The following is a 23,522-nucleotide window of genomic DNA, read 5'->3' on the forward strand; positions in this document are numbered from 1 at the left end:
AATCAACTTTGAATGAATGCTAATGTTGCTACTTATCAGCTGGATGTGTAAGTAGGCATGCACTGACATATGGCAAACTAGCAAAAATAAGCTGTTATAGCTAATGGTGCGACAACAAAGAAAACTGGCTTACTATTCCAGGAAAAACAGTGCCACCCATATGTTGGTCCAAAATCCTCTCCATTTTTAGTTTTGTCACCCAACATATCTACATATCTTTTTTTTGCGTTTTCCTTTTTCAATTCAATACTCTTTCTTTTTTCTCCTGCCTTGATGCCCTGAGCTCTTGTGCAAAACTAGAGTAGCCGAACAACTTTGCTCCAAACAATAGGGAAAATGTTCCACTATGCTTCCTCTAATGTCAGCCAGTGCACCTCGGCACACAGCATGGTCACGTCCACAGCAACTGAAGCCAGGAAGGGCAGTCAGACTCTTACGTGCTCATTTCATGGCTGTGAGATACTACAAAGACAATGAAAGTTGTGTCACAGGTAAAAGGTGACAGTCTGCTTGTGCAGTGCTGGTAGAACACGTGCAAACAATAAAGGGACCTGATCAACCTAACACTGCTCTACAGCGCCACTAGTGGTTAAAAACTCCACAAATAGTAAAATGAGGGTAAGAAATCATAGCATTTGAGGAGAAGACTGATAGACTCCAGTTTTCTGTACACTGCAAAATATAAAGGAGTAAGCATTATGGGAAATGTAGAAACAAGTCAACTTTTTAAGAAACACTATTATCAACAATACCACTGATGTTAGACAGTCTATCAGTCTTCCTGATCATGTTCTCATTTATTTACAGTAACTATACCACAGTGTCACAGTTAATTTGTCAATGATATATTGATGTCTGGACTTTTACAATAAAGTCCACATGACTAAGATGCCATTGCGTCAACTGTTGTAAGAGGAAAGTTGGGCTCATGACTCAGCTGTGAGTCCATGACACCTGTGTGATAGACTGAGGTCACTATCTGCATGTTTATAACAGTGTAAGACAAAGAGTCAGACTGGAGTCATCGTCCTGTGCCTACTCAAAGCTGAGGCTGCAGTAAAGTGGTTACTGCTCCAGGCTAGACCTATTAAATCTCCTCTTCTGTGTCACTCTGAGACCTTATTACAATGCAAATAGTGGATGCATGCAAATAGCCAGATGTGGTATGCACAGACTTGCATACATATGTAATTTATGTATCTTAAATAACTAATCCATTGGATGTTTTATGATTCTCCTCTCTTTTCAGGGCTTCTGCTCGTGGCTCTCATCACTTTACCACATGAAGTAAGTGCACAAAGCAGTTGCCCTTGTAATTATTTTTACCCTTCTCTCATTTTAGCTTCCATCCTTTTATTGGCCCACTGTCTTCAAAGCTGATGTAACCGGCAAATGTAAAGTCTCTTGTTATATGTCATTTAGCAGCAAAAACAAACGAGTCTGGGCTCATGCGACCGCCGGTGCCGTGGTTTCCCCTTGAATATTTGCTCTTGCTCCAGTCTGACTACACACAACATATTTAGGCCTGTAAAAAGGCAATTACCACGGTGTCCATGGTTTCCATAGTATTATGGCAGGGTTTGGGTGCCTCTGTTTTTAGCTCCCGTGCCAGCATCTCGCCCTGGGAAAGTGTAAACCCACCCTGAGAGTTCGCAATGTGTGGGCCTTCATGTGACTAGCGTGCCCCTCTTTTCTTCTTTTTTATTCTTTATGTTTTTGTTTTTGTTCTATTTTTATGACACTGGCTTTCCTGAACCTCCCGCCTGGTAACCACAGCTTCTGGCACCAAAGTAGTGGTGCCATAGTTTTAATCATGATGAGATATAAGATGTAGGCCCATTTGTCCTGCAAATAGACAGACCTGCATACATGTCCTAGGTTGAGATTGCACAGCTCCGATTATCATCACATGTATATTGTGTGGAAATTCCATTATTGACACCTGAAGAAACAATTTGCAACACCTTTTTGCCATGTAGCATACAGAGTTTGGGATCTCTTGGATATGGGATTAAGGGATTCTGAATGTTTCCCCTCTCTCTATTTCCTCAGGGATGAGGAGATACGTAGCAAATGCGGGATTGACGCCGTCACATACCTGTCCTTCCAGCGCCACATCATCGTGCTCATGACAGTGGTTTGCCTGCTGTCTTTGGCCGTAATCCTGCCGGTCAACTTTTCCGGGAACCTCCTGGGTATTTTTGTCTGCAGATGATGGTCTAGCTGGCCGACTGTTTGAAAAGCCAAGGGATATCCTTTACCATAGGGGAGGCACATGGGGCATCTCGCAGGCCACACAGAGACAATTACACACACCTACACACCAAAGGATTTATTGGTTAAATGCACCGAAACTTTAGCTTAAAACTGGTAAAGCTGGTAAGGCTGAGTTTAAAAAAAGCCGAAGTAGTGGACATATACTGAGAGGCTTATGCCTCGACGCAAAGGTCCAGGGTTCGAATCCGACTAGTGACGATTTCCTGCATGTCTTCCTCCTCTCTCTCCCCTTTCTCACCTAGCTGTCCTATCAATTAAAGGCAGAAAAAGACCAAAAAATTATCTTAAAAAAGTACAGTATATTGCATAAATCAAATTAGATCAAAGATGAAATCAACTCAAAAGTTAATTTTAAACTAAAATGAGCCATAAAATAACATTATGAAGTGAAACTACTACTATTTATATACCCTGTTATCCCAAATTAGTTGACTTTACTAGAAATTTGCGTGGAAACCCATTGCCTTAAACTGTCTAAGTTTTTACACGAGGTGAAACTTAACAGGTCAAGTTGTACAGTATTAACACACAACAGTAAGTTGATGCAGTAGACAAATCAAGTTTACATTAGTAGTCATTACAAAAAATCATTAGTAAACAAAAATTCATTTTTTCCGGAGTCATGTTGTCTAAAATAAGCATGTTAAGTTAAAGCTTTAGTGCGTAACTTTTTTTTAATTAATGAACATTTCATTCAAGTCATGGTGCACAATCACGAAAGGCTTGTAGCTGACAGTGTTGTTGTCATTACTTCAAATTCCTCGTGGGGACACCAGAAACTACGCACTATAGCTTTAAACATGCAAAAAAACATCAGGCAACTTCTCACTATTAAAGATATGTGTTCACATACTTTAAATATTGTTTTGCCTTTGTGACCGCTTAGTTTGAAGAACAATGTATACAACATATAAGAAAATTTAACAATACACATAAGACATTGCACTCTCTCATTGGATTGTAATGCATAGAAAGGTTCACTCAGTAAAAAGAGCTACTTCTACCCTGTGTATATGTTTCTTAGTATCATTTCACTGCCCGACTGTGGTTGTACTGGGCAGCTTCCAGGTATGAATGTGTAACTGTGTGAATGTGACAGGTCGTTGTTGCAAATGAGAATATGTTCTCAATCGACTTACCTGGATAAATAAAGGTTAAAATAAAAAAGGAGAGAAACCGTTCAGAATGTATATTTTTTTCCCATGAGCCTTTGCATCACTTCAGCGCAGAAACGTTTAAATGACCCCGCGCCAGAAACTTAACATCCTTAGTTATCTCTGCTTAATATGATCTTTACACTGCATACTTAAGCTGATTATTACAAACAACTAATGTGATTTAGTAATGAATATGGTTTTTAACAAAACGTGAAAGAATAAGTAGTGACCACTAGAAAGTTTAATCACAGCTAAATCTGGGTTCACAGTGTACATTTACACAAAGGCTGCATTTTATCTACAGTAATGGGAGTTGCTAGCATACAAGTGGCAATTCATCAAGCCTAGAATTATAGGAATAGAAAGTGCTTCATTTCCTCTTAACATACACATGTAGGTGTCAGGGGTGGGATGGTGCAGAAAATTAGTTGTTAGGGTACAGCAGAAATGCCTTTTGGCAGTTGTGTGCTTATTTTGTAGGAAGCGTTGAGTAAGCAATTCCATAACAGGATGAAGGCAGGAGCCATTATGGGGTCTACGAGGAGCTGTGCTGTCCACAGAAACTTTTTTATTACAGCTGGCTGTCATCTTATGAACCAGTGTGTCACCCTAGTCATTAAATAAACCACCACCCAATGACAGACTGCCATGGTAACAGCAAACAAAGGGTGCCCAAATTAAAACAGCAGAGTTAGGCATTACTGCAATGTTTGAATTTTGTGTGAAAATTTCATTGAGATGAGAGAGATGTCATTAAATTGGATGGAACACATTTTCTCTGAATAGTGACATTGCTTCATTGTAGCCTCCAGACAAAAGAGGAGGGGTTTCCTTTAAATCATTAGAAAATTAAAATGTCTCCCTCTCTGTCATATTTCATTATTTCGACAGGAGACAGTCCTGAAAACTTTGGAAGAACAACACTGGCTAATGTTAGCGCAAAGTAAGTCTGAATGACATTAAATCTCATGAAATAGCACAGAACCATGAAAAACTGGACTTCTATATTTGTTCAAACTACAACAGAGCTTTTGTGCCTCATAGGGACAGCTTTCTGTGGCTCCACAGCATCTTGGCTCTGGTCTACTTCATCGTCACGTTGCTGTGTATGGCTCACCACTTGATACGGCTGGAGTACGGAGAAGATGAGAAGGTCTGTCACCATCAAATCATACGGTTTAAACATCAAGGCCTGGCCATTTTGACACTGCAAACAATATCCTATAAAATCTCATCTTAATAAGTCACTTTCTCTTTTTCAGTGTTTTAGCATGCTGATTTGGGCTAAACACAAAGTATAGCTGACGCTGGTGGGAATGTCTTGATAGTTCGCTCATGAACTAGATTATGATTGTTTTGTTGGATGAAAAGTTAATAGATCACCAAAGTAATTACAATTCATCCTGAGGGGAACATAAATGTGTGTTCCATATTTCATGGCAATCCATCCAGTAGTTGTAAAGTTGTATTTCACTCTGGACCACAAATGTCAACCTGCTGGTGGCGCTAGGGGAAAAGTCAGAGGATCACCAAAGTCATTAGGATACATCCTCTGGGAACAATGGATATGTGCACCACATTTGTTCATGTAGTTGTTGAGATATTTCTGTCTGAACCAAAGTGGTGAACCGAGAGGCCGGCATTGCCATCCATATAGACTGTCCACTTTAGCATGATAAGATGGTGATTTTTTTGTTGTTGTTGCAGTTTATCAAAGCTACTTCTCTATGTGTTGCAGGTAGCCAGGACACTGATGATTACCTCCATACCAAGAGAGATCTCTGACCCAGGACTCATCACCAAACACTTCCAGTACATGTTTTCTTCTCTTTTTCATTGTTAAGTCAAGTTAAATGATGTTTGATTCATGTCACAAGGAAGCCCTTGCACAATCTCATTGTCTTCATTACGATTACCTCTTTTTGCTCCATTCACTAGTGAGGCCTACCCCAGCTGTACTGTCACTGATATCCGTTTCTGCTTTGATGTCCACAATCTGATGAGACTGGATTTAGAGAGGTACAGTAGCTGCTACAGATTGGAGCAACACAGTTTGGAATCAGTGTGAGGCTGTTGTCTGAGGATGCTGTGTTTTGCAGACGCAAGGCAATGAAAGGCAGGCTGTACTTTGCCACAAAGGCCCAAAAGGAGGGGAAGATCATGATCAAGACCCATCCGTGTGCTCAGATATTCTGCTGCGACATCTGTGGCTTTGAAAAGGTACTTTTTTATCAGCATAACTGGGATTAGTAGGTGCTGCACAAAAAGTATGTTACCACTGGATGGCACTGCAATCCAGAAGTAGGTGCATGCAGCAACAAGCTATATCCTGCCACTGTAAATATGGGGATCTCTGAGTGTGAAAGATGCAGTTAGTAATTTGTGCTCTAACTTTTTTCTGCAGGTGGATGCAGAACAGTACTACAGCGAGTTAGAAGAAAAGCGGACAGACGAGTTTAATGCCGAGAAGAACCGCATTTCCATGAAGAGGCTCGGCATCGCCTTTGTGACTTTTCGTGATGAGAGGATGACTGCTGTGTGAGTAAACAACAGCATGACATTGTGGTTTATGTCTGTCAGGTCCTCTCATCACGTAAACCCTGTCACAGCAGGGAGCAGCCATAAAATGTATGAAGTGGCATAAAAGTGGGCATTACTGAGTACTGATGCAGAACACTTGTTTTGTTTTCCAGCATTGTGAAGGACTACGGTTGTGTGCGCTGCCGTCGCAGCCCTCAGCAGTCCAGCATCACCACTGTGGTGCAGTCGCATAAATGGGGGGTCAGCTACGCACCTGCTCCCAGTGACATCATCTGGTCAGTACTGACATTAGTGGAACTTAAACCTTATTTCCCCTTGGTTAGCCTCAAAGTCAACATTTTCCACACTGACAACATCATACTACTTTTTCTAGCACTTAAAACAAGGGAGATATCCATCTATCTATTATACTTATCCTGTGCATGGTTGCAGGGAGCTGTAACCAATCCCAGCATGCATTGGTACACTGACAGACAATCATTCACACTCACATTTACAACTACAGTACAAGCAATTTATTAACCTAACCTGCTGCATGTCTTTGGACTGTGGGAGGAAACCGAAGCAACCCAACTTGGACACATATTTTGAGTTTATTATCCACTTTTACATGTCTTATGCATCATTCAGACACATTCCCCTTTAATTAACACTGACATATTTGGTATCCTAGAAAGCACTGGATCTTGGCTAGACTTTAAACCAAAGTTGTGTAGGCTGTAATTTTGTTTGTCAATGCAACATTAGGTTGTAATGATGGACCTCAAAGAGTCTATTTATTTAGACAAGAAGGTACATCTTTTTTAGAGTAAATGCATTCGCATTTCTACAATATTTTCATTGAGCTCTGGGCTCTTCTTTAAGAACATCAAAATAGCTAACAGCAACATTTAAGATGCATCAATGTGTTTTAGCAGATTTCAACACCATTTAAAAACCTCTCTCCCTCTTCTCTATCCATGATTGGGTTAGCTATAATGCATGTTTCTTATCTTTAGAGCAAATGCAGCAGTCCCAGTGAGATTATGTAACAAGTGAGTAATGCATATGTATGGGATATTAACCAAAGAGATTGTAGCGCTCACTGTTTATGCTTCATGCCTGATTGGCTGCAGTGTGTTTGTGTGTTGATGTGTTTTCTGCACTAACTAGATAACTGGAGCAGGTACTTTTGTTCCTTCATTAAAACTGAGCGTTGAAGTGTGCTGTTCCCAACCCCCTCTCCAGTCCAGTGCAGTGGAAACATGCTCACCAACTCACATACAAGAGGCGACTGAGCTTGGCTATTTCAGGCTTATGTCAATACATACAGTACAGGAGTGTCAGGGGAGAGTAGAGTGTTAAATAGGCTGTCTGTCATGCTGGATGATTGTGAATTGAGGCTCATTATTTCTCCCGTCACCAGGGAAAACCTGTCAGTTTGCGGATCTCGCTGGTGGTTGCAATGCGTCCTCCTCAACATCCTCCTCTTCCTGTTGCTCTTCTTCCTCACCACTCCTGCCATCATCGTCAACACGATGGACAAGTTCAACGTCACAAAGCCTGTGGACAGTCTGCGGGTCAGAGTTTTATATCGAGTTGAACTGTGTGACTTTAATGCTACATTTGAATCCTCTTCAGTTTCATTAATTCATAATTTTGCTGTCCAATCCAGAGCCCTGTCATTACCCAGTTCTTCCCAACCCTCCTGCTGTGGGCGTTTTCGGTGCTGCTGCCCTTTATCGTCTATTACTCAGCCTTCTTTGAGTCCCACTGGACCAGGTACTCACCAGCCATCGACAACCACTCTCCTCTCTCCTCTGAAATGGAAATGCCTTTCCTTTGCTTCTTTAAATGGACCCTTCATGTGTAGCTGTCTGTCTTCCTCTCAACTCTCAGCATTTCTTTTTTTCTCATCTCAATTATTTTTTTCTCTTGCACCCTGTTGCTCTTTTTACTCTCTCCCTCCCTCTCTCTGTCACTGTCCCTGCACTGTTATTCTGGGCAGGTTGTCATAGAGATCTCCATGTGAGGATAATGATATGCACAATAGTCACCATGCACAGGGGAACGGCACATGGTGACGAGCAGGAGCAGGAGCAGAACAACTGTGCATAAGGAGACAACCTCACGCAGCACCTACAAACACCCTTTCTGTACATAAGCACCCCCGCAAACATGTTGTGCAGGCGTGATGTGCGAAGGACCAAATGCAAATGAACTGTTTACTGGAGTGAAAAGCGTAGTTTGTGCTAATGAACCTAACTGTCTTTTAAATGTAGAGTCAGCTGACTTTACATTACATTGTTTCACATTATGAATTAATTATGCTGAAGGGTACTGCGTATATATGTTTTATAACTAAATATGCAGTGCATAATAATGTTCTTACAATCCCATGTTATTCATTTAATGTCTCAGATCTGGTGAGAACCAAGTAACGATGCACAAGTGTTTTTTCCTGCTGGTTTTCATGGTCATCATCCTGCCCTCACTTGGTCTGTCCAGGTACACTTATAACACATCTGAAGACACAAAATAAACATGTACATTTTGCTTATATTTTTACGCAATTCTTTTGATTTTACTTTGTAATTGTTTGGCTTTTATTTGATTCTTTCTGTAGTCTGGACCTGTTCTTCACATGGCTCTTCGATGTCAACTTCCTGGATGAGAAGGAGGTCAAATTCCAGTAAGATTCTTCTTCTTGTTGAAATAAAATGTATTATGTGAGTATTATGACTCCTAAAAAGACAATTTGTTGGCAGCCACACACTCAGGCTTCACTGTTTTCTGGGTACAGGTGTGTGTTTCTTCCCGACAACGGTGCATTCTTTGTAAACTATGTGATTACATCCAGTCTGATTGGCACATCTATGGAGCTGCTTCGTATCCCAGCACTGACGGTGTATGCCGTCCGCCTCTGCTTTGCCAAGTCCCAGGCTGAGCGCATTCATGTCAAACGGGTCAGCTGAGCCTTTCATGCTTATCTCAGTGTTTTCATGTCAGGTACATTAGATTGTGCTATGTTTTAAGATGCAACACTCTTACTGTGTTTGTGTTTTCACCTGCAGAGCCAGGCCTATGAGTTCCAGTTTGGCCTGGAGTATGCGTGGACCATGTGTATCTTTGCAGTCAGCATGACCTACAGCATCACATGTCCCATCATTACACCCTTTGGTGAGCAACATATAGGTTACCCTCCTTTATCCTCATGTACCTCTTCCTTCTTTTCCACCTTCTGTCTTTCTTCGCAATCCCATCACCTTCCCTCTTAGCTTTGTGTGTATGTGTCGTCTCCCCTCACACTGTAACCTCACTCTCCTCCACTGCCTGCCAGTCTGATGCAGACTGTGTGAATTTGCTGCTGTAGTCCCAGACACCCAGACACAGTGAGTTGTGAGCCAGACGCCCACTCTGCTCCTGTCTCTGCCCAGAGCTCACCAAGCTTCTATTTACTTCTGTAGTCAAATCCTCAGTCCGAACAGGCCCTTTCATACTTACTACCCTGCTGTTCTGTGTATTTTACCTGTGCTGTTTTCTGCAAATTGACATTTTTGTAAAGGCAGAGCTGAGGCAGATAATCTCATTGGTCGAGTAAGACCTTATTGTGTGGAACCACAAAGAAGCAACACAGGATAACTGCCAAACCTGAACAGCAAAATATTCATTTAAAAAATAAACGGAAAATGCTTGTTTTTAAGCCATATTTTTGTTTTTTCAGTCAGGTTACACTGTAGCCATGTCACAATAATTGATTTCACATTGCAATACACTTTGCATTGAGCTTCATATATTCAGTGTTTGAGGCCCTAAAGCCTTATGTGTGGGGTTTGGTGGAGGTTGGGAGGTTGGATAGAAGAAAATATCACTATGATGTTAAAGGACCATACCAGGTTTTTTAACTTTTCGCCTTTAATCAACAACACTGCTGTCAATTTTCCACAGAATGCTGTAGTGTTTTAGATGTATAATGTGTTTTCCCTGCCCCTCTAGGTCTGCTCTATGTGATCCTGAAGCACATGGTTGACCGATACAACATCTACTATGCATACGTTCCCACCAAACTCAGCCAGCGGATCCACAGAGCAGCCATCAGCCAGGTCATCCTGGCTCCCATCCTCTGCATGTTCTGGCTGCTCTTCTTCTCTATGCTCAGATTAGGTACTTTATCACTTTCTATCCTGTTACAATTTCTGTAACTGTCATTGTATTAAGAGTGTGACCATGTCATTTCTTGTAATCTCCCCTTACTGTCATAGGTCCAGTGCATCCCATCACCCTCTTCACCTTAGTGTCCCTGATCTCCTGTATTGCCTTTTCCCTCTTCCGCTTGTGCCTTAGGAAGCAACCAGACAAGTCAACGAGCTACCAGGTCAGCTCATAACTCACACGACTAAGTTCAGCTGAAGACACACAAATATCGAATGAATGGTATGCATTTTCTTCTTTTCAGATGTCTGATCAGCCAGCAGAGGGGACGTTCACTGATGGAGACAGTAGTACTGTAACATCCACCACTGCCTCCAGTGTACAGTACTTTTTTCTCTTATTAGCCTGAACGTATACCATTAAACATATCTTCCAGGATCATATTATTTTTGACCTAAATACTGTGATTTATAATACATGATTTAATACATGATCCTTCAAAGCATATAGGTTATATTCTCTCCAAAAACTGGATTTAGAATGTTTGCCATTTAACTGGATTCAGGGTTTGAAAACTCAGTTATTCATTTGTTCAGATGTTAACTTGGTGCAAGTATTTACATCTTAAGTGTAGGGTGGGCAAACAAACCCAAATTTAAAATATACTTTCATCTCATTTACTCCCCATGAATTGAATGATTTACTGTGTGACACCATCATTAACTATATCTGATCTTCCTCCCCCAGCTGTTTGTGGCGTCCGTGCTGCTGGAACCAGAGCTGGCTTTGACTCCCATGCCCTCCCCTGCCCACCACAGCTACGGCGCCATGGCCAGCTCCCAGAGTACAAGCCACGGCCCAGAGGAAGAAGAGGAGTGTGAGGAAGGCCACGCCCAGACCTATGAGACTGAGCTCCAAGACCCCCCAGACCCCTACTGCTCCAGCCCGCTCATGGACAGCCATGTGGGCTTCCAGTAACACCAAATCCCCCATGCTGATTCTACGTGTCCTTCACCTGGGGAACACAGATTGCTAAATGCCACAATGCCCCATTTTCGCGTCAAACCTCAGATTCCAACTTAGCTGCCTCAGACCCTGAGACCAGACTTGGCTTGTTAGAAAGGATGAACAACCCTTAGAGGAAAGAATACAGGAGCAGGATCCATGTAAACATCACTATAAATATATAGACAGCAGTTTGCCAAAACATCTCCTGAACCTGTCTCACGGACAAAATACATCAATCTCTACAGAAGATACATCCCTAAATGTACAAATTATTTTAGTTAGTTTAGTAAACTATTGGATGCTCCGTGAAAGGGATTCCAGCTTCTTCTATGGCTTCATTTGCAAGTTAAAAAGGTTAAAAGTAATGAAAGTGACTGGGGCGGAATTTCCTTTTGGGCTGCTATCAGAGATAGTCTGTCCATCCTGTGCCACTTGAACATGAGTGGAGGTGAAAGTTCCCATCAGTGTGGGTGGTGTGAGCAGGCTTGCCCCGGCAGACTGACAGAGTGGTCTGGGCACGGGTGATATCTGGTTCCTCAGCGACAGAGCTTAGGGAGACTGAGGGTGAGGGCAGCTAGTTGTGAAGCCATCTGCAGTGAGAGAGCAGACAGACGGAGCAGGGCCGAATGTAACTCAGACATGTACTGTAATATATGTACACTCTCTCTAAGAAGGCGCAAGCAGCTTGACTGTACCTGAAGCTTATTGTAACTATTATCAATTTAAGGTTGCTATTTTTGCTACAGAATTTCTGGTGTCATTGATATTGTGCTTTGGGTTTGGGGCTTTGGCTACTGGAGATTGGTTAAGGATTTGCAGAGCTGTCCCATCTTAATCAAAGTATTCCGTCATTATGCTGTTTTGACTGTGTATGTGATCCTACTCGATTTTTATTTATTTATTTTATAGGTATAGTTCAACATTTGGCGTATGCTAGTTTGCTTTCTTGCTGAGAGTTAGATGAGAAGATCGATACCACTCTCAGATATGATCTTCTCATTTAACTCTCGGCATGAATGCAAATACCTTTATATCCCAAATTGTAGAACATTTTGAAAATACGTATGCCATAGTCTACTTTCTCTCATTGCAAGAAAACAATATCGAAATCTCTTGAGGAATTTAAATTTTTAATTATGTGACATACTGTGTTACTACTAAGGCCATTATATTAAATAATAATAATGCGTTACCATAATGGCTCAAAATCGTTTCTTGGTATTTGTTTAGTGTTGGTCACAGTTCTGTGATGAAAATAAAATGATAAAAAAATGTTTTATTTATGTCCCAAATACAAACAGTAATATTCAGGAACTACCAGACTGTACCATGATTTCAGTTGCATTAGCCTATTCTGTGTGACACTCCACTGCATGTTGACTATGTTGTATAAATGAGGTATGCATTTCCATCCTTAGCCATAAGATCAGGTTTCACACGTGCTAATCTCATTGTTTTACCGTCAGTCTGTATGTTTGCAAGTTTTGTATTTTGGGATTATTTTTAAGTTTTTTTTTTTGTGGAGGGATGAAAGTTTTTTTCTTCTCATGAAACTGAATGGTTAACTGATTGCAGTTTGTTATTTATGTCTCTTGCTGTGCCTTGAACAAACACTCCCTTTCGTGTGACAATCCAGCATGACCTAAAATATGCTGCATGGACTGAAAACTATAAAGCGGAGAAACATCAAAGAGATGAAAACAGAACAACAACAAACACAAAAACAACCCAGAGTAGTGCTTTTCATTCAACAGTCAATTGGTAGTTAGTCAACAAACAAGCAGTAGGCTCATTCCACTAAAATATTGACAATCTTCACACAAGGTCCACTTACCTCCATTTTCTGGAGCTTTCGACCATATAACATGGCCTTCATCTGCAGATTAGTTTGTTCAGATGTCATGGAATTGCAGCTGTTTAAACTTTCCACTCTTCTCTGCATGTTTAGGAATTTTCTCCATGCTTTAAAGTTAATTCTTGACTATGATGAGAAAACAACTCAATCAAAGTCCACTTACTTGCCTTTTATAGAGCTTTTAAGAGTAAACTAAATGATTGTCTACAGCTCAAACAACTGAACAAAGTTCATCTGCAGATGAAGACCATATGATGGGATCAAAAGTCCCGGAACAAGCAAGTACGTTTTTCTTTTTTTTTTTAAGGTCAAGAACTGTCCAGGTCAACACTAAGCTAACTTACTGTGTGTCTCTACATCACAGCAGTTCCATCGCTTTTTTAAAGATGTTTTGTATCGTGTCTTTGTTGGTGCCTAGTTGTTAATATCAATTAATATATTTGTGCTTCTAAGCTGTTGTATTCTTTGATCATACAGATTATCCAATAAGTATGACCAAGCTCTCTGTAGAGGATAAAGCATCTTTCCCTTGTATATGATTTCTCTATAGGCCATTTTAATTCTAACATATTTGATTAACCGTGACCGCACTGTTGTTGATTAGTTCAGTAGATCTTCTCTCAGAACAGCTGTAAAGCTTATTGTTGTTCAGTCCTGTTGTTTTAGTTCATTTTGTGTTCTGTATGAGAGGGTTTGTTATAGTTTAATCATTGAAAATCATAGGCCTGTGATACGATTTTTTTTCAGCTGTACTTTAAAATGTATTATAATTTGTATTCCATAAAATTATATATATTAGCTCCATTTTGCAAGGAATCTAACTGTAGTTTTTAATGCTGTATAAAACAGATGTAAACCGACAGCAGAGAGAGAACGAAGTGGTTGGTGCAGAGAATCAGGAAGTAAAATGTATTTGGAAAAAAAACATCAAAGCGCATCTCAAAATTTCTGTCTCTGAACTATCAACATGTCCTGTGGGTTTCTCTCGCAGAAGCTTGTTACACAGATCATTAAACATACTTTCCTTTGAAAAATATAATAAAACGTATTAGGGTATTCTTAGCTCTAATGACCATGCAAGGAGGGATTGTCCGTTTTCATGTTTAACTAGTTTTATTGTATCCTGTCAAGTCTGTTCATATACTGTCGGGTTGGCCATCCGAGGTCTATTTAGAAGTAAATTAGCTTTCCACATGTCCACCGGTTTTTGCTCTTGTTTATAAAATGTGTGTATCATAAGTACTTTATTTCATGCAGTATGTGAGCCTGCTGTAAATGTGGGTTGTTATATCTCCAAGAAGGTTGAGGTTTAAGGACAGACTGCATTTGAGATTTATCTCTGTCAGACTAACGAGTTTTCATCTGTCAAAAGTGAAGTGCTGTGATCTGAAATTAAAATTAATTCAGCTCAATCCACTCATCTTGTGCCATGAACTCCTTATTGCTCTCTTCTACTGTGGTCTATGATGAAGTGTTTTTGAGAGGCAGTGAGTCACACTTCATGTGGTTAGTAGTAGTGCAAGAGTGAATGTGCACAGTATGCCTTCAGGAAATGTGAATAAGTATATTGCATACAATACTGGTGACTAATGTTAGACCATTGAAAGGAATAGTTAAAATTTGGGAAAATATGTTGATTAATATGCTTTCTTGCCAAAAGTTAGATGAGAAGATTGGTACCACCATCTGTAGCCTATGTTAAATATGAACCTACCACATGCAACCAGTTAGCTTAGATTAGCATAAAGACTGGAAGACTAGACTGGCTAGCCTGGCTCTCCAAAGGTAATGACATTTGCCTATCAGCATCTCTAAAGCTCACTAATTAACACATATCTGGCTTTTTTAATTAGTATAAAAACCAGAAACCTTCTAACTCTACAATAAAGAAAATAAGCATGTTTCCCAAAATGTCTATGACTATTCCTTTAAAGTCTGACAAAGTGCACTACTAATGACAGTAATTCCCTTGATCAAACCGTCTCTCCAAAAATAATCACAGACCAGATTTAACCGAGCTGGGGAGAGGCAGCTAATAAATGCAGGTGCATGTTAGCTTAGTGTCTGAAGCAGTGTGTCTGCATACAAACTAGCCTCAGGACAAGCCTGTACATACTACAGGTCTCATTGGTCCCTGAAGCCACATCTGAGGGTGGATGGGGCAATTAATTGTATGAGCATCTGCTTTTATCCAAACCACAGTGGAAAGTGGTAGCACCAAAGTGGCAATGGTAGTTGTTGTTCCAGCAGAGTGGTGCACTACTAAGTTTTTTTTCAGAGAAACATCTCACACTGACTGGATGGATGTCATTTTTCTGCAGGGTTTGTAAGAAAACATCATAACATGTCTGCCATTATATACAGTGCTTCTTCATTGCTAAGAGTTACGAAAGAAGAAAGAAGTCCATGACATTTCCCCTGTCACCCGTGGCAACTGAGCATGCTTCTCAGTGAAAGGTGAATTCCTCTGGGTGCTTGGCTCGTGGCCTTTCTCCTGCCCAGATGCTTAGAATAGTAAATGTCTCTGCCTCCTGCAGCAAACATATTTTCACTTCCGTATGGGTTTGTTTCAGCATGCAAATGCTGCTTAATAAGTTGGTGTTGTTTAGTATTTACATAATATATGAGCTCAAAGTAGACAAATTTTGTTAATAATTTTGAACTTTGTATCTCCCCTAGAATATATCATACTCTTTCAACAAAAGTATATAAGAAAGTCAATCCTTGACCTTGGAAATAGCAGTTGACAAAACAATATTACAACATCCATTTAGTAGCCATGCAAGAACTCTGGATCCCATCTCACAATCTTCCTCAGCAGATGGATTTTGCACAGTTTTAAATTTCAAATGTCCATTATTTTTCAAACAAGACTTTCTGTCCATGTTGGCTTAAAAGTTGAGATAAAAAGTTCATCCTTGACCTTGGAAACAAGGGTCCATATACACCGTTATACCAAATTAGTTGACATTACTAGAAATTTGCGTGGAAACCCGTTGCCTTAAACCAAATCAAGTTTACATTAGTTGTCATTACTAAAAATCGAGTGAAGATAATTACCTCTTCTGAAGAGTCCATCATGTTTTTTTAATCCTCCGTGTCCTCCTTGGTTACATAAAATGGCACATTATTGACTGTAAGTTATCCGCGTCTTGACAGCACACAGAACTCAATACACAATACATAGTTACACATTGACTTGAAGCATAGAAATGTAAGCCTAAACAAATGCCATTCGAAGTCTTTGTTGGCGGCTGCAAACATTAAAAAAGAACTGTATGTTCCCTCAGACTTGCACGAGACGGACAACTGAAAAACGCAGTTGAAACGCCTCCTGTGTGGACAAGCTGTGTCACTCCAAATGTGTATTAATCCGCAGTTGAAAATAGTCCTGACATTTACTCTGGTTTGAGTAATGTTTGCTATAAATTACAGTGCCAAGCTGTTTTGGGAAATTACAGTGCCTTTTTTTTAAAGATTATTTTTTTGGGCTTTTCCACCTTTAATTTTTGACAGGACAGCTAGTTGTGAAAGGGGAGAGAGGGAGGGGGAAGACATGCAGGAAATTGTCAAAGGTCGGATTCAAACCCTGGACCTCTGCGTCAAGGCATAAACCTCTCAGTATATGTGCATCTGCTCTACCACTGAGCCAACCCGGCCACAATTACAGTGCCTTTTTAAATGAAACTATATACTTGTGCCTGGTTTTTAAAGATTTACATCTTCAGTGGGAACCAATGGGTTTGAGTCACAGACAAGATAGGGAAGTCAGAAAGTACTGAGAGATGGGCATTGTTTTGTCTTGGTTGGATGTATCGGCAATCAGAAAGTATATGAATAACCACAGCCTTATCCTTAAACTGGTTGTACTTTAAGTTGGAAGTGAGAGACAGCTCATTCCCACTGTTGTTTTTGCTTGCAGGCTTGTGTTGCAGACTCCAGTAGCTATCAGAGCAAACCTTATTAGCCTAAGCCTGTATGCATAGTTAACGTCCAATCCTCACTCGCCTCCACAGTACGATTTAGGATGAGTGAGTGATTGAGCAATGCCTTGCTTTCCTCCTTCATCCCAAATGAATACACACACACACACACACACACACACACACACAGACTCTGGACGATCACTTAACAGTTGCCATGACAACGTTCAATACCCCTTCATTCCAAAACACATTGCAGACTTTCTTAAAATAATGTGTTGTCTTTTCTCACAGACTCCTCTCCAGACGACGACAGCCTTCAGAGCAAATCCTCGTACACTACAAGGTAAGACTGTAGAACTATAGGTACCGATTAATGAATTGCCACAAGAGAAATAAACACTTAATGTATTTTAGTTAGTAGCTTATTCAATTTTGTTGCAATCTAACCATTGGTTGGTGACCTAAGTGGAGGTCAGGTCAGTATCCATGAAGCCCAGTGACTAGACAACTCTGGCTTACTGTTGTTCTGTAGGCTGAAGCGAGACATGGAGCATGGAGCCAACATAAATACAACAGACTCTCAGTGGGACAGTGAGAGTGAGGATACTGTTGGGAGTGCAGAGACAGATTAAGGCCATGTCAACCTCTGTCCCAACACCAGAACAGACAGCCAGCTCATGGATGTGACTTTTACAATGATACAAGCAAATTGTATATATGCGAGAAATGCGTATTCAGTTAACTCATTACAACGACCCTCCCTTCTCCACTTCTCTCATTATGGCTTCCCCTACAGGACACACACACACACACACACACACACACACAAACACTGATATTTAAGCGGGAACATGTCCAAACATCTATAAAGATTTTTCTTGTTTTTGTAGGAAAATAAAAACAAATGTGTTTAATGTGAAATTCTGTAAGTCTGTAAACAATCTTGATTTGACATTGTGCAGTTGCATGAGTAAGTGGGCTGATGTGCCTCAAGTCGCCCTTGTCTCTGTAGCCAAGGGCGATGAGACATTCGGCGCTTGGATCTTATGTAACGCAAGGGGATGGGCTGTCAGTGGGAAGGAAATCAGGCATCATGTCATTGATTTCAAATGCTGACCATTGTGTTGTAACCATTATCAGTCTGTGACAAACAACCTTAGAGCGAGAGGAAAACACACTGAACTCCTTGAGCAGTTAAATATCCACAGATCACTTTATTTAGTATCAAGTAAGCACACAACATGTTTTTTTCAAAGAATGGTATCCAGTTTACAAAGAGTGTGCATTCATTTTAATCATACTGTGCGTTTTTGGTTGAAGGATAACTAACTAAGTCATCGCTGATCAATAGCAGCTGATAATAATGAGGTAGACAGTGACACACCCAATATGTACAGAGCTGGATGTTAACCATGCCTGCTAAAAAGACCTACGGTCAGGTAATTGAAAACAGAGAAGTGGAGAAGAACAACCTGCATAGGGCTGAGTACTGATACTAAGAAAAGAATCACTATAAATACACCACATACACAGTCAGTTAATAAAGATTACACCTGTGGGCTGTAGTAGAGACTGAACAGGGGGGATAGAATAGTTCAATAGAAAACTGCTTTTATAATTTTCTGTAAGGATTGCACATTTAGAAGTTAATATCTATCTCTATTACTTTTGATTAAATAAACCCGATTAAAAGCAGAACATTTGGGTTGATTAACTGGAAATCCACTAAGGTAATAATATCTGGAGGATATACTGTATGTCACATTTGGAAAAGAAATAAAATCGATGCTCTGTAACAACACATACATTTCAGAATATAAAAATAAACTTTATAAATGTAAACTCAGACTAAAGCGATAATAACCACATATCAGCAGCTTGGATTTACAGTTGTATGGTGTTATTATCTAATACTTGGCGCACTGTTGCTAAGTTACTTGGCATAATGACCATGAATGTCAATAACAGCTGATGATGATACATACAGTGTTATGGCAGCAATAATAATAACACACACACATATAGGACATCGTCAGCACACAGTATCTTTCTATTATTTGTTCTGTGTAAATGAATTTAAAGGAAACAAAATCATCATCAATTAAGTTCGTCTTTGTTTCATAATCCAAAATAAATATTCACTCCCATGTGGAAGCTCTGTGTTGGAGAAACACTGGCCACTGTGCTGATTTTCACATCTAAAGCTGAGGTAATACTATGTTTGTAGCCACAACAACACAGTTAATATGCATTACTGAGATAAGCGATTACAAGAGAGAGAGAAAACTACTTTACACTTACAATGACTGGAAACTGATAGCCAAGGAACAAAGATGCCCTTTACTCTAATGTAAATAGTCAACATAACAGTCTATTAGTTAGAGTTTAACAGTCAGCTGAAGCCTACTAAAATAATCACAATCTCTACTGAGGAGGGCATCACACACCATGTTGATTAAGGTGCACATGGACACCTTAACAGTCATAGATCTCTAAAGAGAGCTATCAGAGAGTATAACAGTTCTTGTCAGTATCTATTGAATATCATTTTTAATTAACAGGTCAGACAACAAAGTCACACACTAAAGTAGGTGTAATGATGTGTACTATCAATAGAAAACACAGTAATGGTTATGACTAAGGTGATAGGATTTTCTTCTGTAAAATCACATTGCTTTGTCCCAAAACCTTTAACATGTTTTGTAAAGTATCACTGTGTTCCAGTTAGATAGAGAGCTGCCGTGCTGGCCACAGTAACTATCACAGTTTGAGTAGAGTGTGATGCCTAAATATAATATTTAGTGTTTTACAACTGTGCCACTCTTTTAAGATACATCACAAAGACCACTACAGTCACTGTTATTTGAGTAGATACTGTATATCAAAGCCATTATGTACAAAGAGACTCAACAGTTATCCTGTTGCTTTTTCTCAGTGTGAGGCGCTCAGATTACAGGTCCAGGCTTAGAAGAACCAAAGCAGGCTGGCTCAGATCCCCACATCTGTACAGCAGCATCATCTGGTAGCTAAACATCCTCAGCAAAGAAAATAAACTCTGCGATTGGTCGATCCAATTATAAAGTGTAACCACACCGTACATTCGCTACGCTATGTGACCTCACTCACAGAGCAAATGTACGGCAGCCAAAGCCACAATGCTGCAAGTTACACAACCTTATTCCATGGCAACCATGTTGAGTGATTTGACAGCAACTGCTCAGCAACTCCCAGTCCAACTCAGTCGGCCTTGTCCTCCCCGTTCTCGGCCCATCCTCGGCTCATGGCTGCTACTACGATGCTGTACATGTTGAGCCAGGCTTGACGCAGCGGCGCCGTGTAGGCCTGGCCCAGACTGCACTGCAGCATGTAGAGAAGGGACTCACCAACCATCTGAGAAGCACACACACAAAAACATATTTTTTCACAGCTCATTCACTTGTGAAATTGCTTTTTGAGAGTTGTACTATGAACTGTTGATCCTACAGCAAATGACTGTGTGTTGACTCCCACTGCCTGATGCTTCCTCCCAAGGTTGAGCAGAAAGTCCTCCAAGGTGTGAAGGTCGTCCAGGTGGCTGACTGCTGCATCGATCACAAGCATCACCTGGGATCACGTGCACAGATACATGCAAATACATAGAGTGTTCACTACTGTGCCCAAGAACGAACTGTACACTCGTAGTGGTGACTGCGGTGAACGGAGCTCACCTTGGTGACATGTTCCAGGAACTCCGGGCTGGAGAGCCAGTCTTGTGAGGAGCCACAGTTTGTAGTGTAGTGGAAAAGAGTGAGGAGTGCTGGGTCCAGCTCAAACAGTCTACCACAGACAAATACCACACTATTCTATAGGTGTATACACACAGCTTGCCAAACATCCACACAGACACAAAATCAATCTATAAATAATACATCTACAAATCTTTCCTGCTAGTCTCTGATTTACGGGTAGATGTCTCAGAGTAAATTCTGGATTATTGCAGTCTGTCGCCAAGCAACAAGTCAAGCTTCCGGTGCCTGCATAGTGAAAGTGTTCAGCGAAGGATCTAGCTTGATTCTCTCTCTACACCGGTGTTACATACACCACAGCGATTAAGTAACAACACAAAAAAAACAGCAGAATACTGTTATTTTTGGTTAAAGTATTGATGAAAGGATAACTGCACAGAATAACAATGTTTTCTTCTCTTACAAGTCACTTTACTGTCTAATTCTATTTGAATCATGCATGTTGTGTAAAATATTACCTGGAAAACATGATGACACCATGAGGAACTTTGTTTTTGCCCAGGCTCTCCCAGCTGCCTCGTATCAGCTCCTTCTCTTTCCCTGACAGCTTCTCCATCCTTCCTCAGGCTGTAAACACGAGGCAAGTTATTCTAGAGGGGAAACACACAACTCCTCCACAGGACAAGAAGGCTCAGTTTGAGCAAAGCCATAATATTCAAGTTAATCCACAGACGAAATGAAATGTCTGCCAACCCAGCTGAAAAACAAAGTGGAGGATCAAGTGAGTGTAACACAGCTCATTTGTTAGTAATGTTTCAGATATAATGGGGTACGGCTGCAGGAGTTATGATTCATAGGCTAGAGATACACAAATATACTGTACCTTCTTGAGGTCAGTCTTCTCTCTGAACTTCTTCTGGTGCCGGGCTGAGGGGTCTGTCTGTGTGCATGTGTGTGTGTGTGTGTGTGTGTGTGTGTGTGTGTGTGTGTGTGTGTGTGTGTGTGTGTGTGTGTGCAGGCAGTAGCCTTGCCTGACACTCTGGTGCACTGGCTCTCTCTTTCCCCAGCCCCACGGTGCAGTCAGCGAGACAAGTTCTGCCACGCTCTTATCTGTCACACTGGCTGCTATCTCTCTCCCCTTCCCGTTAGCCTCTTGATATGCTCTCTCTCCAGCACTGGGGATATTATTCATGCCACTGAAGAGGAAAAAGAGGGATCTCTCTCTTCTGCTTCAGAGAGGCTGCAGCGAGCCACAGCTCCTCCTGCAGGTGGACCAAGGACTAAAACAAACAGAGACTATACTGTACGTGCACTGCACACAAATCTGCACGCACAACATACACTGCACTTAACACAATATGTGGCCTTTGCACTTTTACTTTAAAATCAAGAGAACTCAAATAAACAAGAAATTAAGATGAAAATTAGAATAAGTGTAATTGCTGATGTTTTAAGGCAGGTGCATGTAAAAGTTCAGTAAAAACTTTGTTTGGTTTGAATCCAAAAGCACAACTCCGAGACCAGGCCGGTAACATGAAAAGTTCAAGTTTACTCCAGGTTTAAAACAGGCAAAAGTAAAAAAACAAAAAAAAGACAGGCAGGGGAGATGAGGCAAACTTATCCAACAGGGGATCAGGCAAGAGAGCAAGAGTCCAAAAGGCAGGTAGAGGGGTCATAAAAGGCAAACCGGTTGGACAAGGAAGCACAATAGATCATCTGGCGGGGAATGAATGGAAGTGGGCTGCTGTATAAGCTACTGGGCTGATGAGGAAGAGGAAGCAGATGTGTATGTGGGCAGGAGAGCTCAGGTGATGGAGAATGGCGGGAACACAGGGGTTACTGCAGAGCAGGTGGGAGTGGCGGGATCTGAAATGTCAGCAGAGTAAGTACATTGTGGGGGGGGGGGGCAGACAAGGAAAAATGTGAGGCGAGGATTTGGCTGACCTATTGTGACAGTGAAGTCCATTTGAGGCCTATATCATATATTCTAGGGTGTGTCTTCAGCTGCCTACATTTGCAACCCGTGCATTTACAGAATTAAATGTGTGGGAATTTTTATATTTTACAGCAGCTGGAATAATAAAAGACCTGAATGCACCACCTTGGTGAAATTATATTGTTCATCTGATAAGTAGAGCCACTCCTTAAACAGCGTAATAATAACATTTCTGTGGCCAAGCGCTTTAACCTCTCATTAATCTAATTGAGATGTGTTTGTTGCCTCTCTCAGCTTACACACACATTGGAGGCACTAGCTACCATTTGTTTGAATAGATGTCGCAGGTGTCTCGCTAGGATATTATCTAACACGTTGGGAGAGGTTGGTTTTGTTTTCAGCGCTGCACCGCGGGAGTCAGAGGTGCAAAGCTTTCTCCTGAGGGACTACAAAGCAGAGCGGGGAGGGATAAACTGTTCCCATGACAACCTGACAGCATGGAGCCCTTGAAGCTTTGTCATGTGATGTTTGCGATCTCAAGGAAGGGACTCTGTGATTATTTATCACATCTATAAAGGACTATGTGGCAACATTTTGGCTTTTCTACTTTTAATTATGTAACATTATTATTAATCATGTGCTTATTTGAATACAGTCATAGTGAAAAATGTTAGTCACCTTTTTTTCTGCCATTCCCTGTAGAGATGCAGTCCGGCAGCACATAATTGTATTGTAATTGTATGAAAGATATTGGACTCTTTCAAACTAAATTTCAAACTCCAATAAGCATTAAATTGTGTAACCTTATGATGAAATACTTAATTTGTAATGATGTTGTAATCTGAACTGACCCAGTGGCCTACAAAAAGTAACTATATGGTATGCACTGGTCTTCACGACTACTATACATTATGATTATATACATATCCAGACATTCCCATGTGGTCTGTTAGTGAAAAATGATTT

At 40.8% G+C, this 23,522-nt stretch overlaps 2 protein-coding genes across 4 annotated transcripts in view; one reads left to right on the forward strand and one right to left on the reverse strand.

Annotated features, from left to right (window-relative positions):
• Window positions 1-14,385, forward strand: part of tmem63c (transmembrane protein 63C) — a 30,294-nt gene extending 15,909 nt beyond the window's left edge. For all 3 annotated transcript variants that reach the window (XM_039786781.1, XM_039786783.1, XM_039786782.1), the window contains 19 exons: window positions 1,250-1,287; window positions 2,053-2,195; window positions 4,326-4,377; window positions 4,479-4,587; window positions 5,173-5,246; window positions 5,373-5,453; window positions 5,534-5,654; window positions 5,839-5,972; window positions 6,128-6,250; window positions 7,381-7,534; window positions 7,630-7,736; window positions 8,376-8,462; window positions 8,581-8,646; window positions 8,758-8,920; window positions 9,029-9,134; window positions 9,951-10,118; window positions 10,217-10,329; window positions 10,411-10,485; window positions 10,854-14,385. In XM_039786781.1, the coding sequence (XP_039642715.1) occupies window positions 1,250-1,287; window positions 2,053-2,195; window positions 4,326-4,377; window positions 4,479-4,587; window positions 5,173-5,246; window positions 5,373-5,453; window positions 5,534-5,654; window positions 5,839-5,972; window positions 6,128-6,250; window positions 7,381-7,534; window positions 7,630-7,736; window positions 8,376-8,462; window positions 8,581-8,646; window positions 8,758-8,920; window positions 9,029-9,134; window positions 9,951-10,118; window positions 10,217-10,329; window positions 10,411-10,485; window positions 10,854-11,084 (2,145 nt within the window). In that variant the 3' untranslated portion in view covers window positions 11,085-14,385. The remainder of the gene's footprint in view (window positions 1-1,249; window positions 1,288-2,052; window positions 2,196-4,325; window positions 4,378-4,478; window positions 4,588-5,172; window positions 5,247-5,372; window positions 5,454-5,533; window positions 5,655-5,838; window positions 5,973-6,127; window positions 6,251-7,380; window positions 7,535-7,629; window positions 7,737-8,375; window positions 8,463-8,580; window positions 8,647-8,757; window positions 8,921-9,028; window positions 9,135-9,950; window positions 10,119-10,216; window positions 10,330-10,410; window positions 10,486-10,853) is intronic.
• Window positions 14,386-18,081: 3,696 nt separating this feature from the next.
• ngb (neuroglobin) lies at window positions 18,082-22,521 on the reverse strand. Its single transcript, XM_039786228.1, has 5 exons — window positions 21,504-22,521; window positions 21,139-21,247; window positions 20,603-20,711; window positions 20,379-20,498; window positions 18,082-20,285 (listed from the first exon to the last, which is right to left on the reverse strand). Exons 2-5 carry the CDS (start codon window positions 21,234-21,236, stop codon window positions 20,133-20,135), a joined length of 480 nt encoding a protein of 159 aa, XP_039642162.1. The 5' UTR covers window positions 21,237-21,247; window positions 21,504-22,521; the 3' UTR covers window positions 18,082-20,132.
• Between the last annotated feature and the right edge of the window lie 1,001 nt (window positions 22,522-23,522).

This window comes from Perca fluviatilis, chromosome 20 (assembly GCF_010015445.1).
Source record: "Perca fluviatilis chromosome 20, GENO_Pfluv_1.0, whole genome shotgun sequence".
NCBI classification, from domain to species: Eukaryota; Metazoa; Chordata; class Actinopteri; order Perciformes; family Percidae; genus Perca; species Perca fluviatilis.

What these genes read in the sequence shown, in the direction of transcription:
- ngb (XM_039786228.1), bottom strand. Translation starts at nt 21,236, where the DNA reads ATGGAGAAGCTGTCAGGGAAAGAGAAGGAGCTGATACGAGGCAGCTGG. An exon ending in TCCTGGAACATGTCACCAAG is followed by an intron (nt 20,499 to 20,602) that starts GTGAGCTCCGTT and finishes ACGTGATCCCAG; the next exon opens with GTGATGCTTGTGATCGATGC. An exon ending in TCAACACACAGTCATTTGCT is followed by an intron (nt 20,286 to 20,378) that starts GTAGGATCAACA and finishes TGTGCTTCTCAG; the next exon opens with ATGGTTGGTGAGTCCCTTCT.